Here is a 15,953-nt window from a genome sequence, read left to right as displayed (position 1 = left end):
AGACCTTTGGGAAGAGATCACGGCCAATCCCTTCCCTTTGGGGACTGCCCTCCAGACCAAAGGAAAGGAATTCAGAGGCAGAAACTTCAGCCTTTGTTGCGACACAGACTGGGGTTTGAATTTTCATCTGACTACCTACTAGCTGAATGGCTTCAGGCAAGTTTCTTGACCTCTCTGAGCCTCAGTTTTCTCATCTGTACAATGGGGGCAAGAATACCCTTTTAATCTGGCGTTTATTGAGATACAGTGAGAAGATGCATGTGATGAGACTGGCCAGCACCTGGGATGCAGTAAGTGATCAAGAAAGGGTGGCTAATAGTACTCTTTTTATGGTAAATTGTCAAATTTCCTCTATCCTTAGATGCTAAGAAGCCAGGGCTGCTGGGGTGAGGCTGTGAGCTGCTGCTGCTGTGTCAGCACGAGGAACCTTCGTCTCGCCTTTCCCTGCAGTCCGAGGACACCCTCAGGCCATATTCATTCAACTGATTACCCAGCCTACTGCACTGCCATCCCTCGACGGACCAACTTTTTTTTTTGGCCGCGCTGCGTGCCTTGTGGGATTTTAGTTCCCCGACCAGGGACTGAACCTGGGACCTGGCAGTGAAAGCACCGAGTCCTAACCACTGAACAACAAGGGAATTCCCCCAACTTTTCTAATTGTACATTTTATGTAACATTTAGAATATTTATACCCAATTTCGCCCTCAATGAATTTTTTTTTTCATATAAAGGAAACCACACCTTACTCTAGTCCCACGCCCCTCCCCCCATCCCCCCCCTCCCCCCCGGGCACTGGGCTGACTTACAAGTCTGCCCAGGGTCTTCACTTTGGTGGGCAGAGTGTGGCTGGAGGCACGGGACTTTTCTTTTTCTTTTTAAATTTAATTAATTAATTAAATTTGGCTGCATTGGGTCTTCGCTGCTGCGCACGGCTTTCTCTAGTTGTGGTGAGCGGGGGCTACTCTTTGTTGCAATGTGCATACTTCTCATTGCGGTGGCTTCTCTTGTTTCGGAGTACGGGCTCTAGGCGTGCGGGCTTCAGTAGTTGTGCACGTGGGCTCAGTAGTTGTGGCTCGCGGGCTCTAGAGCACAGGCTCAGTAGTTGTAGTGCACGGGCTTAGTCGCTCTGCGGCTTGTGGGATCTTCCCGGACCAGGGATCAAACCCGTGTCCCCTGCAATGGCAGTTGGATTCTTAACCACCGCTCCACCAGGGAAGTCCCAAGGGACAGGACTTCTAAGATGCACCCTGTCTCAGGGCAGGACTTGAACTCAGATGGTTTCGGGTATGACTCCTGCCTTTTCTCTTCACGGCTCATTTTGGGGGGACAATTAAGGGCGTTCAACGTGGCAGCAAGCTTACTTCAAGGCCGGTGGTCATGGGAGCAAAGGGGGCCCATCTGAGGCCCTCGTCCAGCTCCACCCTCTCAGCTGCCGTCAAGATTGGCTGCTCCTCCGGCCTCTACCACGTGGGGCGCCCACCCTTCATTCTGGCCTCATCAAACCCCTTAAAGTCAGCTGTAAGGATGCGGATTTTATCATTTTATCTCCATGTAGGAAGCAGAACAGCAGTTAAGCATGGACTCTGGAACCACACTGCCTGGGTTCGAATCCTTGCTGTGTGACCTTGGGCAGGTGATTTCACTTTCTGGGCTGCAGCTGCCTCTTTTGTAAAATGAGGGACAGGAAAAGCATCTACCTCCCAGGGCTGTTGAGGGGTTTAAACAAATTGTAAAGCATTTTTCTCAGGGCCTGCACACAGTAGGCACTCAATGGGCATCAGCCCTGGTTAGAACTACTCCCAGCACCTAGCAGACGGCCTGGCACACACAGTGGGGGCTCCGTTCTCATTTGCTGAATGGATGAACCAGCCAGTTTCAATACTGATAGCAAGCTTTATGAATCTTGAGGATCCTGATGAAGAACCTAGCCACCAGCTGACAACGCGTTCCACCACGACCAACGACCAACCTCTCAAACCTTTCTGATTCATTGGGGAGGTAGGGTTTGCAACTCAGTAATAAAGACCAGGTCAGAAAGTAGAGCCAAGTTTGCGGTGAAGGTTGTTATATCTCACGCGGCTGCAGGTCGTGGGGTTCCGTGGCCTGGAGTCAATGTTATCTTTGGATTCAGAGTACAAAGGGCAAGAACCATGCTTCAGCTTAAGTCTCCTGCGCACGTTCACCATGAGACTCACTGCCCTAAGTGGAATTTGAAACTTACTTTGAAATGCCACCTCAGGTTACTTAACCTCCTGAGCCTAATTTCCTATCAGTGGGGATAACAGTATCTACTCTAGCGGTTGATTTGAGGATTATATACGATGCAATAATTCACCATCTGTGTACAGGACTTAGGAGAGCAACTAGGGAACTTATAAAGATAACCAACTACAAATAAACCAGCCCCACCTAAGACGGCCACATTTGGGGTCCTGAACCCATGGTTCTCAACCAGGGATGTTTTTGCCCCCCGAGGATATCTGGCAAAGTACGGAGACATTTCTGGTTATCACAACTCAGGAAGTGCTACTGGCATCTAGTGAGTAGAGGCCAGGGATTCGGCTAACTCTCCTACATGGCACAGGGTGGTCCCACAACAAAGAATTATCCAGTCCCAAATGTCAACAGTGCCACAGTTGTGAAACCCAGTCTAGAGTTGGCTCAGATTTAGTTTAACCTTCAACATATAAAAGGCTTATTTTTTCCAGTTGTGTGGGCAAGAAGCTTCATGGGTTGTTACTGGATGAGGAAAAGAAAATGATTAGCGTGCATAAAAAATTCCACCCAGCTGCCAAGATGACATCGCTTTGTGACTAAGATCCCAACATTGTCAGTAAGGGTCAACCTTCCAGGAAGTTCAGAGACGGGTGGCTTTCTGTGTTGATTTCTTGGGCTGATTCCATGATTAATCACCCTGTCTCACACCCATAGAGAAATGCAGTAGCACAGAGAGCCTTCTTCTGTGCTGTGTGTCCTACCCCATCAGTCTCTGTAGAAAAAAGATGTTTTAACCCTCAAGTTCAGACAAACCACCTTGCTAGTATCTAAGCTTGTGCTCTAAGGAAAGGACATCCATCCTTCTTTCTATCCATCCAAACCTCTATCCATTTATCCATCGGTCCCTCCATCCCTTCATCCAACCATCCATCCACCCAACAAGTACTAAATGCCCACCACGTGTCCATCAGTGTTGCAGACACTGGGATATGATGGTGAACAAGCCAGACAAGGGCCCCACTCTCATGGAGCTTATGGGAAAGGTCTTGGAACAACTGGCCCAGCTATGACACTGACCTTTTCCTTACAAGATCCTTGACTGTGTTCTTAGGACCAAAGACAGTTTTGTTTTGCTCTGAAGTAACATCTGGCTCTTGCCTCTCATTTGTATTTGAACTTGAAGTTCAGAGAAGTTAAGTGACTTGATCAAGGTCACACAATGAGAGTCTGAGAGACAGGATGAGAGTCCAGGTTTTCTGCTTCCCAGGGTTTTCCCATTTCACCACCACCACCATGCCCCAGTGGCACTCATGGCCTGCTTCCTGCATGCCAGCTCTGTTCTGAGCACTTTATCTGGGTTATTTCATTTAATCCTCACCACTGCCCTATAAGGTAAAAAGTACTGTTTGTTCCCATTTAACACCTGAGAAAACCGAGGCACAGAGACACTCAGGACCTTGCCAAAGTAGAGCTTGAATCCTAACACCAGGCGGCCTGATCCCCAGAGGCACCCAGTTCTTGGTCCCTGGTTCTTCATTAATAAGGCTAGAGTTGGACATGACAACTATAGCCACTCCCACTCCGGGCCTCCTTTTCTCATCTACAGGTAGACCTCGTTTTACTGCTCTTTGCCTTGATTGTGCTTCGCAGATATCGCGTTTTTTTTTTTTTTTTTAACAAATTGAAGGTCTGTGGCAACCCTGCATCCAGTAAGTCTATCAGTGCCATTTTTCCAACAGCAATTTTTTTTTTTTCGGTATGCGGGCCTCTCACTGTTGTGGCCTCTCCCACTGCGGAGCACAGGCTCCAGATGTGCAGGCTCAGCGGCCATGGCTCACGGGCCCAGCCGCTCTGTGGCATGTGGGATCTTCCCGGACCGGGGCATGAACCCGTGTCCCCTGCATCGGCAGGTGGACTCTCAACCACTGTGCCACCAGGGAAGCCCCAACAGCATTTTTAAATTAAGGTATGTCCATTGTTTTTTTAGACACAGCGTTACTGTACACTTAATAGACTACAGTATAGTGTAAATATAACTTTTATATGCACTGAGAAACCAAAAATATTCACGTGACTTGCTTTACTGCGGTGGTCTGGAACGGAACCCGCAATATCTCCGAGGTCTGCCTGTGTCTGATGAGAGGGTCGCCTAGATGGTTTGAGGGGCCACCTACCTCTGACCTCTGGGGAAATTTTGAGCCCTAGCACCCACTCCCATTGGGGTCCCGGTGTGCCAGTGAAGCTGCTCCTCTTTGTAGATGCCGGCATCTGGTGGGGCTTTGAGATGAACCAAAGGCACCCCTTAGATGTTGTCAGAGACTGGTATCCTTCAGATACGAGGTATTACTATATTCCCGTGGGGATGCTGCCATATTCCTCAGCCCCCGTGGGTAAAATCTGCTAAGGTTTTTGTTAATAGCACTTGTTTTAGAATGTCCAGCTCTGCCACGTACCAGCTTAGGCCAGTTACGTCACCTCTCTGGGCCTCAGTTTGCTCGTCTGGAAAGTGGGAGTGTCTACATGAAAGGATGGCTATGAGGATGATGTGGAAACAACGCTTGACAAGGGTCGGGTACCATGACCAGCATTAACAGGTGCTTCATAAGTGGTGGTTATTCTCAAGAGACATTTCAAAGGCAATGCCGGTTTAGAGGCTGCCTATGAGGGCACCCCTGGGAGGGAATGAAGCACCAGGTGATGACATTAGACAGGCTGTTTCAAACCCACGCCGATTATTCTGTGAGAGCCAGGCCAAGGTCACCCACGGCAAAGGGCGTAAGTTAAAGTGTCCTGGGTGCTCTTGGGAGCTCAGGAAGGCTTGTGATTGGCAGGCGGGGGCAGGAAGCAGGCTAGGATGAACGTGGCTCGCTGGGTGAGGAAAGGGAGAGAGTGAGGCTGACACAGGAGTGCTGGGGCAGCTTCTTCTCCCCCGTGACAAGGCCGTGGGGCAGAGCGCTGGCCCTGGAGGCCGGAGACCTGGTTCTGACCACCAGGCCACCTCTGCCACCGTGTGCTTCTGGGAAAGCCCCTTCCCCTCTCTGGCCTCAACCTCTCCAACTGGAAATATGGGCGTCTCATCCAAGATGACCTTGACCTGCACAATGGGAACAATGACCTCCAGCACCCCTCAGGGGGCCGAGAGGGCTCCGTGCCTGTACAGCCCTTGGCAGCAGGCTGGGCACCCAGCAAGCGCTCAAGAACTGGTGCTTTGCTGTTACCGTGATTATCACGTGAGCGTGTGTGCGCTGATGGGCTGCCTTGCTCTCCTGAGCCTCAGACCTCCGCGCAAACCCACCCCTCACTCCGACAGCGTCCAGGACGATCGGATATTGTTACTCTTCCCTTACTTCTGTTTGGGAAAAACACAAGTGATACAGCTGAGGATTTTCAGACCAACTGCACCACATCCTCAGACCACAACTCAGCCACGTGGCCTCACGGGCTAAAGAGAAGTGTTACTTCAGGTCGTACCCGCCTGAAAGCAGGGACTGGGCCAGATCACCCTTGGGCTCCCATTTGGCTCTGAGATATGGAGTGAAAGCATTCTGTGTGGCTAGACTAGGGCCAAAAATCTATATTGGGGTTTGAGCCTTAGAGCTGCACTCCTCAGACTATAAACTCCACGGGAACAGCCTGGGATCCCGTGTAGGTGGAGAGCCCGCTAGGCTCTGGCCCCCGTGACCCTCCTCTGAGTGTCCTTTCCAGCCAGCGCTCCTGCACCCGCTGGTTCTGCTCCTGACATTCTGTTCTTCCTCCTCTTCTTACCCCTCCAGTCCCCCACAAACCAGGATTCCGGTGGGGAGTGGGTAGGACTTCCCTTCCTACACAGTGTAGAGGTGGTTGGGATTTCATTTTCAATTCCGTGCTCCTTCTGTTTGCCAGCAGAACAGACCTCAGAGGGCAGGAGCCAGACTCCAGAGCCACTCAGAAGGTGGAACCACAGGGCACTATGCGGAATCAATAAAACCGCTCAGAAGCACCACCCGGCGCTTGGCACGCATGGAGAGCTTCCGGCTCCCCAGCTCTACTGGCTTCCCTTTCCTTTCTTTTTTTTTTTGCGGTATGCGGGCCTCTCACTGTTGTGGCCTCTCCCACTGCGGAGCACAGGCTCCGGACGCGCAGGCTCAGCGGCCATGGCTCATGGGCCCAGCCGCTCCGCAGCATGTGGGATCTTCCCGGACCGGGGCACGAACCCTCGTCCCCTGCATCGGCAGGCGGACTCTCAACCACGGCGCCACCAGGGAAGCCCCCCTTTCCTTTCTTACACCACAAAGGCCACTGGGGACGGGACCGCAGGGGCAACACCTACCACTGGCTTCACTGGCTGAAGTGCCCCACAACTTATGAAATCAACTCACCATCCTTGAGTGAGAAGCTCAGAAGGTCCTGAGGGAAGAGTAACAGGAATTAGCAATAGGTTGATATGTAACCAGCCTGCTCATTTGACACATGTTCATTGACCCTTAATAAGTGGGAGAACAAGGCAGACAAAATACCTCTGCCCTACATTCGAGGGGCGAGCCAGACCAACAAGGAAGCAGATAACTGAATAAATGCGTGAGAATTTCAGGGAGTCAGATGAAGGAGGGGAAGGGCTGTTTTAAATCTGCTCTCTTGGCCCCCCGATAGCCTGTGTCAAGCTTCTGCCTGCTTCAAATGCACACAGGGCAGGTGAGTGACATGCCCAAGGGCATACAGCAAAGCTGCTGCTTCCAAAAGGAGGCACCACAGCTTAGCAGTCAGGAGCACGGGCTCTGGAGTAAGACTGCCAAGGTTCAAATCAGCTGTGTGACCTTGAACAAGTTACCTAACGTCTCTGTGCCTCCATTTATCATCCTACCTACCTAATAAAATTGCTTTGAGAATTAAATGAGTTCATATTAGTAAGGGATTAGCATATAAGAAGTACTGTTTAAGTAATAAATCGATAGTAAATATTCAATAATGATAATTCAACATGAGCTATGATCGACATCATCATATGAAATTATGATGCAATATTTAATCTTTCAATTCCCCCCATGCCACTAGAAGCGATATTCAGGCTGACTGTGAGAGGAAGTTATCTGTTCTACTTTCCCTGGCAGCCGCCCCCTGGGCGGTGGGTGTACCTGAGTGATCATCAGGGGGTCATCCTTCAAGATGGGGTCCTTCAATAAAATCTGAGCAAACGTGTCTGCTCCTTCACCTCCCAGGCCGCTGGCAAAAGCAGTCATGGTTGGCAAGACAGCTTCGGACAAGTCCAGCCACTTCACCAGGCCGGCCACAAAGTCCGTGCAGAAGGATCTGAAAGACAGACACAGCTGAGATCCTGGACCGTGCATCTCACGATATGAGGTGTGTGCAGGGATGTGAAGACCTGGCACTTATTAAAAACCACAGCGACTGTGGCCCATGGCATACGGAAGAGAGCCAAAACCTGATTTCAGGTGTGTGGACTTGAGCTTCTTCCTCCACCAAAACTTTGACCACAGGGCTGATAAACCACAGGAACAAGGGTAATGAGCAGTTACTGACCATACGCCCTGAGGCCGGCCTGCCCTGGGGGCTGTGGAATCAAAAATGAGCAAGATGGGCCTTGGATGAGAAGCTCACAGCGGGGTGGAGACTTGGACGGAACTAACTGATCCAGTGCCGTGGGTTATGCTAGGACAGAGGCAGGAATCAAGCCCCGATGAGTCCAGAGAGTCCAGAGAGGGAGCCCCAAATCCACCTGGGAGGTGAGAGGCAGTGAACAGAAAAGATTCCCACACATGGAGATTGGCTGCTGTTGGAAATGGCCACGGACATGCTTTCTGGAGGCACCTGGCTGCTGTAGAAGTGGTTAAAGTGCAGAGAAGTCTGTCCTCCAGCCGTGCCCACCGTCACCATGGGGGCTCTGCCCACAGCAGTCATTTGAGTCCCACAGGGGTCCCTGGGTGGGAGATGGATGGGGTGCTCCAGGAGAGAAGGGACCCCAGGAGCTGCAGGAAACACATGGCATCTCTTCTGGGGACCCCAGAAGAGTCCACATAAGGCTTTGACTCCAAGCCACCACTGGGATGCAGAACAGGGGAATCAGATCAGAGGGGATTAGACCAGTGCAGAGAAAAGGCTTCCCAGAGACAAGCAGAGCTCCCTGGTAGAGAGGGTGACCTCAGGAAGCTCCCCGCTTGCACCACCCGGCTCCGGTTCCCGTGGATCCCAGGCAGCCCACCCAACCCATTCTTTAGAGTTGCTGCTGCCAAAGCCTAAGTAGAGAGATCTCTGCAGGCCGGGCCTGTGACAGGAGCAGTGCAGGACTCGGGTTCAAATCCTGGCCCTACCACTGTTTTGGTCCATGTCCCCGGGAAGCAGCTCTGAAATCATTATTGGGGATGCTGTTGGGGTCAACGTCTGTGAATGGGCAGGGAGATCCAGTCTCAAGAGAAGCCTCAGCTGACCCCGTGGGGAGATCTGAAGATGGGGTGACCCTTGAGAACTGCCCCCAGTAGGCAACAGGGCTGGGCCTTTATACCCTTATTTCAGACAGTCATCGCACAAAGGCTGCCCCAGGAAGGCGGCAGAGCCTTGGGTGAAGCGGCTCTCTTCAGCTGAGGCAGGCCCAGGCTGTGCTGCAAAGCCCTCTCAGGAGCTGGGGGAAAGTCCTTCACTCCTTTTTTTTTTTTGGCCATGCCACGGGGCATGAGGGATCTTAGTTCCCTGACCAGGGATCAAACCTGTGCCCCCTGCCGTGGAAGCATGGAGTCTTAAACACTGGACCGCCAGGGAAGTCCCAGGAAAGTCCTCCACTCCTGAAGGACACCTGAGCGAGTAACTTGACCTCTCTGTGCCTCAGTTTCCATATCTGCAAATGGGTCTAAGAAACCAACTTCATAAACTTGTCTGAGGATTAAATGAGATGATACATACAAAGAACCCCGAGCAGGGCTTGGCATGCAGTAGATACTCAACTGAGGTTAGTTAGCGTCACTAGTTTATTTACAAGGTGACCGAGAGAGGCAGTGAAGAGGGTTGAGTCGGGCTCTAATGTCTGACCCCTCAGGGGAGTCCTGGCTCCCTCGGTGACTGGCTTCGTGCCCTACTTCACCTCTCTTAGTTTTATTCTCCTCTGTTGTAAAATGAGGATGATAATAGGGCCTGTCTCATAGATTGGCTGGAAAGATTAAATGACGTGATAATAGTGCCTGGCACACGATAACCCTCAATAAATGTTAGCTACTGCTGTAATAGTTATTGTAACTTACCCCGCTACAACTACTGGGATTACCCTGGGATGATGTGTGAGTGTATATGCGGGGAGGGATGACTAAGTGAACTGAGCATTACTTCTGGGTAAAACATATACGTAGTGCCGAGGGCAGCAGCCTGGCCTGGCCCCGTGTCCACGAAGGAAGTCCTGGATGTAGAGAAGCATCTCATAACAAGAGTGGAGGGGTAAAGAGCACGAACTCCAGTTCAAATCCCAGCTGTGCCACAAGCTGTGTGATCTTGGACAAGTTACTTAGCCTCTCTGTGCCTCTGTCTCTTTATCTGTAAAACAGTGGCGCTAACGATGAAACCTATTTCATAGGGTTGTTGAAAGCTAAGTTAACATTTGTCATGTGCTTAGAGCAAAACCTGGCACATATAAAGCCCGATATAGGTGTTTCTTTAAATGAACAAATGGATTAATAAATATATATGTAAAGTGCCAGTACAGCAATCTATTAAATAAGAAATAGCATTGTAGAATGGCCGGGCCTTGGTAAATGCTTCTAACGTGACTGGTGATCTATTTGAAGCACATAAAAATCAATAGCAATAATGATAATAAATGGTGGTCACAGAGCAACTATCCGTCAGTCCCTGTACTTAGTGCTTCATACATACGGACTCATTTACTTCTCATTACAGCCCCATGAGGGAGGGAGGTACTATTTTTACCCCCGTTCTAGAGATAAAGACACCCAGAACCAGAAAGGTGTTTTTTTTGTTAGTTTGTTTTGTTTTTTTTGGCCGTGCCACGTGGCTTGTGGGATCTTAGGTCACTCAGCAGCGAGATCGCGGAGTCCTAACCACTGGACTGCCAGGGAATTCCCCAGAGAGGTGAAGTGAGAGCTCCAGGGTCCAGGGTTCTCTCTGACTCCAGAGGCCATGCTTAACCACTGCAGAGATCGTCCCTCTCCAGCAATCACATGCCTTGGCACCCACCGAGTGCTGGGCACCGGCTAGGCTGGTGCATCCATCTCCCCTCTCATCCTTGCCATGGCTTGAGATGGAGCCCCTGGGCTGTGGAGGTTAAACACAGTATCAAGGGTCTCCTGGCTGGGGAAGGGCAAAGCCTCATCTGGAATCCAGGTTCCCGACTCCTAGTCCAAAGCTCCTCCTATTCACTAGGGGCTAGAAAACTACACCAGGGGGCTGCAGCCCCCTTTTTGTTTTGAAACTAAGTTTTATTGGAACACAGCACGCCCATTCCTTTACATGCGGTCTCCCAGCTGCTTTTAGCCTACGTGCAACAGCAAAGCTGGGTGACTGCAACAGAGACCACGGGGTTTGCAAGCCTAAAATATCTAGACCTTCACGGACAAAGCTTACTGACCCCTGCTCTACACCATTAAATCTCCATGTTTAATAAACAGAGTTCATTGTAAGGAACAGCGTCTGTGATGCTTACAGCACGGAAGAGAGATAAATATTTTAAAGGCTTGCTTTTATGCCCCATGTGGACATAAATTAACACAGAATGTTTTCTAAAGATTACTGTTTTCTAAAGATTACAGCATATCTGGGATTTACAACGCAGATTGAGGTTGGTTTTAAAATGTGTTTGGGGCCTTAAGAAGACTGAGACCAACCACGTGGAAAGAGGTGGCATACTGCATTGTAACTTTCAGGAAGGAAACTGCCCCCAAGGCAGATGCTTCCGGCTCAGCCACATGTGCTTAAGACCATACTTGGATTTTTGTGGGGGACACAGAACAATAACTTCTCCACGTGCCCTCCCAGGCGGTGCCCAACACAGTCCTGGCACACAGTTCAGGTTCATAAATATTTGTTTATGTGAACAAAGTATGCAAAACTCTTCCCCCGCCTATCTACCAGCTTATCAGGTAGGGATTTATCAGATCTGAGAAGCTTCTGGAAAGATAGAGCTTCCCATGCATGGCACAGGTATGGGCTAGAGCAGGGAGAGAGTTGGACCCTTGCAGGAGATGGGACCCTGGCTTGCTTGGGAACAGAACATCCAACGAGATATATTCTAACCTCTAGATAGAGAATGTGGTTTCATTATTAATAATGAGAACATCCAGCGTTTGTCTGGCAGTAGCTCTGTGCCAGGTTCTGCAGGGGCCATCAACACGTTCCTTCCTCAGGACCACCCTCTCTGATGGATGGCTGTTTCTCAGCAGCAGTGATTCCCTAGCCCCTTCCTCCTGACCAATAGAAGCCCCCTCCCATGACGGAGACACAGAATGTCAAGTGTCTTTATTTTTTCCCTGCCTCCCTTGTAGGTGAGGCGAGGGCATTTGACTAGACCTAGCTAATGACACAAAAGGGGAAGCCTTCTCAGGGTATCCCGGGAAAGAGTTCCTCCCTGATGAGAGACTTGAAGAGAATCCCTGTCCTCCTCTTCCTTGCCTTGGGTCTTGTTCTCTGATGGTGTGATGTATGGCACTGCAGCAGCCATTTTATGATCAGGAGGGGGAGGCTAAGAGAACTGCAGAAAAGCCAACCCAAAGGCTTTCTGAGGTGCTGTATCAATGCTAGAACTCTCTTCCTTTTGATTTCTTGTTACGTGAGAAAAACAAATCTCTTATTGTTTATTTATTTATTATTATTTTTAAATTTTAAAATTTGTTTCACATCTTTATTGGAATATAAATGCTTTACAATGTTGTTAATTTCTATTGTACAACAAAGTGAATCAGCTATATGTATACATATATCCCCATATCCCTTCCCTCTTGAGCCTCCTTCCCACCCTCCCTATCCCATCCCTCTAGGTTGTCACAAAGCTTTGTGTTGATCTCCTTGTGCTATGCAGCAGCTTCCCGCTAGCCATCAATTATACATTTGGTAGTGTATATATGTCAATGCTATTCTCTCACTTCATCCCAGCTTCTCCTTCCCACCCTGTGCCCTCTAGTCTGTTCTCTATGTCTGCCTCTTTATTCCTGCCCTGCTACTAGGTTCATCAGTACTGCTTTTTAAAATTCCATATATATGCGTTAGCATACGGTATTTGTTTTTCTCTTTCTGACTTACTTTATTCTGTGTGACAGATTCTAGGTCCATCCACCTCACTACAAATAACTCAATTTCATTCCTTTTTATGGCTGAGTAATAGTCGATCGTATATATGTGCCACATCTTCTTTATCCATTCATCTGTTGATGGACATTTAGGTTGCTTCCATGTCCTGGGTATTGTAAATAGTGCTGCAATGAATATTGTGGTACATGTATCTTTTTTTAAAAATAAGTTTATTTATTTTTGGCTGTGTTGGGTCTGCATTGCTGCGCACAGGCTTTCTCTAGCTGCAGCGAGTGGGGGCTACTTTTCATTGTGGTGCACGGGCTTCTCATCGCGGTAGCTTGTCTTTGTTGTGGAGCACAGGCCCTAGGCGCGCTGGTTTCAGTAGTTGTGGCTTGCGGGCTCTAGAGCACAGGCTCAGTAGTTGTGGTGCACGGGCTTAGTTGCTCCGCAGCATGTGGGATCCTCCTGGACCAGGGCTTGAACCCGTTGTCCCCTGCATTGGCAGTCGGATTCTTAACCACTGCACCACCAGGAAAGTCCCTACGTGTATCTTTTTGAGATATGGTTTTCTCAGGGTATATGCCCAGTAGTGGGATTGCTGGGTCATATGGCAGTTCTATTTTTAGTTTTTTAAGGACCCTCCACGCTGTTCTCCATAGTGGCTGTATCAATTTACATTCCCACCAACAGTGCAGGAGGGTTCCTTTTTCTCCACACCCTCTCCAGCATTTACTGTTTCTAGATTTTTTGATGATGGTCATTCTAACTTTTATTATTTAAATCTCTTTTAGTACAGTGTACTGTTACTTGCAGTCCAAAGTACCCTGACTGGTAGGGGTAAGTTCCAGGATTGTCTTCATTTTACAGATGAGGAAATTGAACAAATAAAGTAAGTCACAGACTCAGCAAGCACCGCCATTAATTGAGCACCTACTGTGGGCCAAACACTATGCTATGTGCTTTAACTATATTATCTCATTTGATTCTTGTAATCACTCAGCAGGTGGGTATTACTAGCCCTATTCTACAGATGAAGACACCGATGCATAGGGAAGTTAAATAAACTGCCTAAGGCCACATGTAACTGGAAAGTGGCAGGGGTAGGACTTGAACCCAGATCTAAGTCCAAATCCCATGGAATGTCTCCTGTGCTAAGGAAGTCAGTATTTATCCATCCCTTCTTTTCACAGACCTTTACCGTGGGTATGTGTTACACCAAGCTGTGTGCCAGGCACTGGGTACTCAGAGATGAACGAGGCAGCTCCTGCCCTCTAGGGAAGAGTTACAGTGCAGCATGGTGGCTGTGGTGACAGGTCACTGGACAGACAGGTGGAGAAGCTTTCTGTCTGGGGGGGTGAGGAGGGTCTGGGAAGGCTTCCTGGAAGTGACCCCCAAGGAGATGAAAATGCCAGTGGGAGGGACAAAGAAAAAAAGCAAAACAAACAAAACCCCAGCTAAGACCCAAGGCATGGGGAAGTTTACTCATGAGGAACATGGCTGGGGTTGGGGGCCACGGTTCTTGAAAACACTGCAGATGCAAAACCTTCTTGCCATGTCCTGCCCCCAACCCATCACTCCCTGACTCAGGAATGATACCTCTGTCCTCCCAGGACCCCTCCCCACCTGGACCTTTGGGGCCAAACTTAGCTCCTCCCTCTGCCCCATCCACAGCACCCAAGCTGTCCCCAAGTCAACTGCATTCTCCCTGAGAAAAACTGCGTGTGTCCCTCCATCTCACCTGTGTCCCTCCATCTCTGGGTCACTGTCCTGGTTTCTCCAAACAACTCCCTCCTCCGGTCTCCAAACTCTCTCCCCGCAAAATCCTTGAAGGGTTTGAAGGCCACCTCCAAGCTCTTAGCCACTCTACTATTCTGACTCCATATACTGAGTATCACTGAACCTGATATGCATCGTGGCACTTAGCCCACTTGTCCACTGTTAAAATCACTCATTTGGGTGCCCCTCCCCACCAGATTGTAAACCTCAGGAGGGCAGAAGCCAGGCCTTGCTTTTCCTTGTTTTCTCCACAGGGCCTTGTACTACACTCAGCACATAGTAGATGCTCACTGAATGTAGATATCTTATCCCCCTATTAGGGTGTGTCCTACTTGAGGGCAGGGGTAGTGTCGGCCTTGTTTGTCTTTTTTTTTTTTTTTATGTTGGGGGTAGGAGTTTATTAATTAATTAATTTATTTTTGCTGTGTTGGGTCTTTGTTTCTGTGCGAGGGCTTTCTCTAATTGTGGCAAGTGGGGGCCACTCTTCAGCGCGGTGCGCGGGCCTCTCACTATTGTGGCCTCTCTTGTTGCGGAGCACAGGCTCCAGACGCGCAGGCTCTGTAGTTGTGGCTCACGGGCCTAGTTGCTCCACGGCATGTGGGATCTTCCACGAGCAGGGCTCGAACCCGTGTCCCCTGCATTAGCAGGCAGATTCTCAACCACTGTGCCACCAGGGAAGCCCCAGCCTTGTTTGTCTTACTCATGTCCACTTTCCATGTACTTCAAACGGTGCCTGGTGAAATGCTTGTAGGTGCTCCTTAAATGCTTGATGAAGGTATAAATAAGTGGGTACTGAATGAGGGATGCCCTAGCCCCCTACCACGCTGTGAGCTCCTTGAAGGCAAGGACAACGGCTTTCTCCTCTTTGTAGTGTCCAGTAACACCTGGCAGGCTGCTTGGCTGCCAAGAATCATCTCCCTGAAGAAGCATGACCGTCCCTCTGTGAGATAGAAGCACTCACCTTTGCTCAGGTTCTGGAAAGAGCTGGGACAGGGAGACGCCACAGAGGGCAGCATAGGCAAAACGGTTGGTCTCGTTCAGCTCCCGGCCTGTGGGCAGATGCGGCTCCCCTTCCACATCTGGCTCGGCCGCCTGGGGCAGCCTCCGGCTCGACCTGTCCCCTGTGGCCATTTCCAGCCCTGCAGGGAGAAATCACAGTGAAAAATGCTTTCAGCAGGTAGGCAAAGCTTCCTTAAACGGGAGACAAAAACTACGACATCATAAAAGAAAAGGTGGATAAATTAGCCCTCATTCAAATTAAAAACTTCTATTCATCATCTTTAAGACACTGGGGCTGGGGGAGATATTTTCAATGTGTATATCACAAAGGATTTGTATCCATAGTGTAAAAACAACTCCTACAAGTTACTAAGAAAAAGAAACAAGGCAAATTTAAGATGGGCAAAAGACTTGAATAGGTACTTCACAAAAGATATCCAATGGCCAATAAGCACACGCAGAGGTGTTCAACATCACTGGGCATCAGAGAAACAGAAATTAAAACCCCAATGAGACACGGCTACTCACCCATCAGAATGGCTAAAATTAAAAGACTGACAATACCAAGTGCTGACGAAGATAAGGGACAAATAGAACTTCCATACACTGCTGGTGGGAGTGTAAATTAGCCATCTGAGACATGGAAATTAAAACTCCAATGAGATACTACCATTCACCTATCAGAAAGGTTAAAATTAAAAAGACCTACAATACTAGGAGAATAAGGAGCAAATAGAACT

General features: G+C 49.3%; 1 protein-coding gene across 21 annotated transcripts in view; it reads right to left on the bottom strand.

Moving 5' to 3' along the window:
* The window catches only part of TMCO4 (transmembrane and coiled-coil domains 4), a 99,004-nt gene that overhangs the window by 63,826 nt on the left and 19,225 nt on the right, over positions 1 to 15,953 (bottom strand). For 20 of the 21 annotated variants that reach the window (XR_014015237.1, XM_081226729.1, XM_081226728.1 and 17 more), the window contains 3 exons: positions 15,176 to 15,353; positions 7,329 to 7,503; positions 6,576 to 6,603 (listed from right to left, as the gene is read on the bottom strand). Coding sequence is in view for 20 of the 21 variants with exons in the window: in XM_081226729.1 (XP_081082855.1) it covers positions 6,576 to 6,603; positions 7,329 to 7,503; positions 15,176 to 15,345 (373 nt within the window). In the remaining variant the exon portion in view is untranslated. Of the gene's footprint in view, positions 1 to 6,575; positions 6,604 to 7,328; positions 7,504 to 15,175; positions 15,354 to 15,953 lie in introns of those variants that run through there. The other variant, XM_081226733.1, reaches the window with a different exon arrangement.

This window comes from Mesoplodon bidens (genome assembly GCF_964165515.1).
Source record: "Mesoplodon bidens genome assembly, chromosome: 2".
Lineage (NCBI taxonomy): Eukaryota > Metazoa > Chordata > Mammalia > Artiodactyla > Ziphiidae > Mesoplodon > Mesoplodon bidens.
This window is presented reverse-complemented; position numbering and strand designations above follow the sequence as displayed.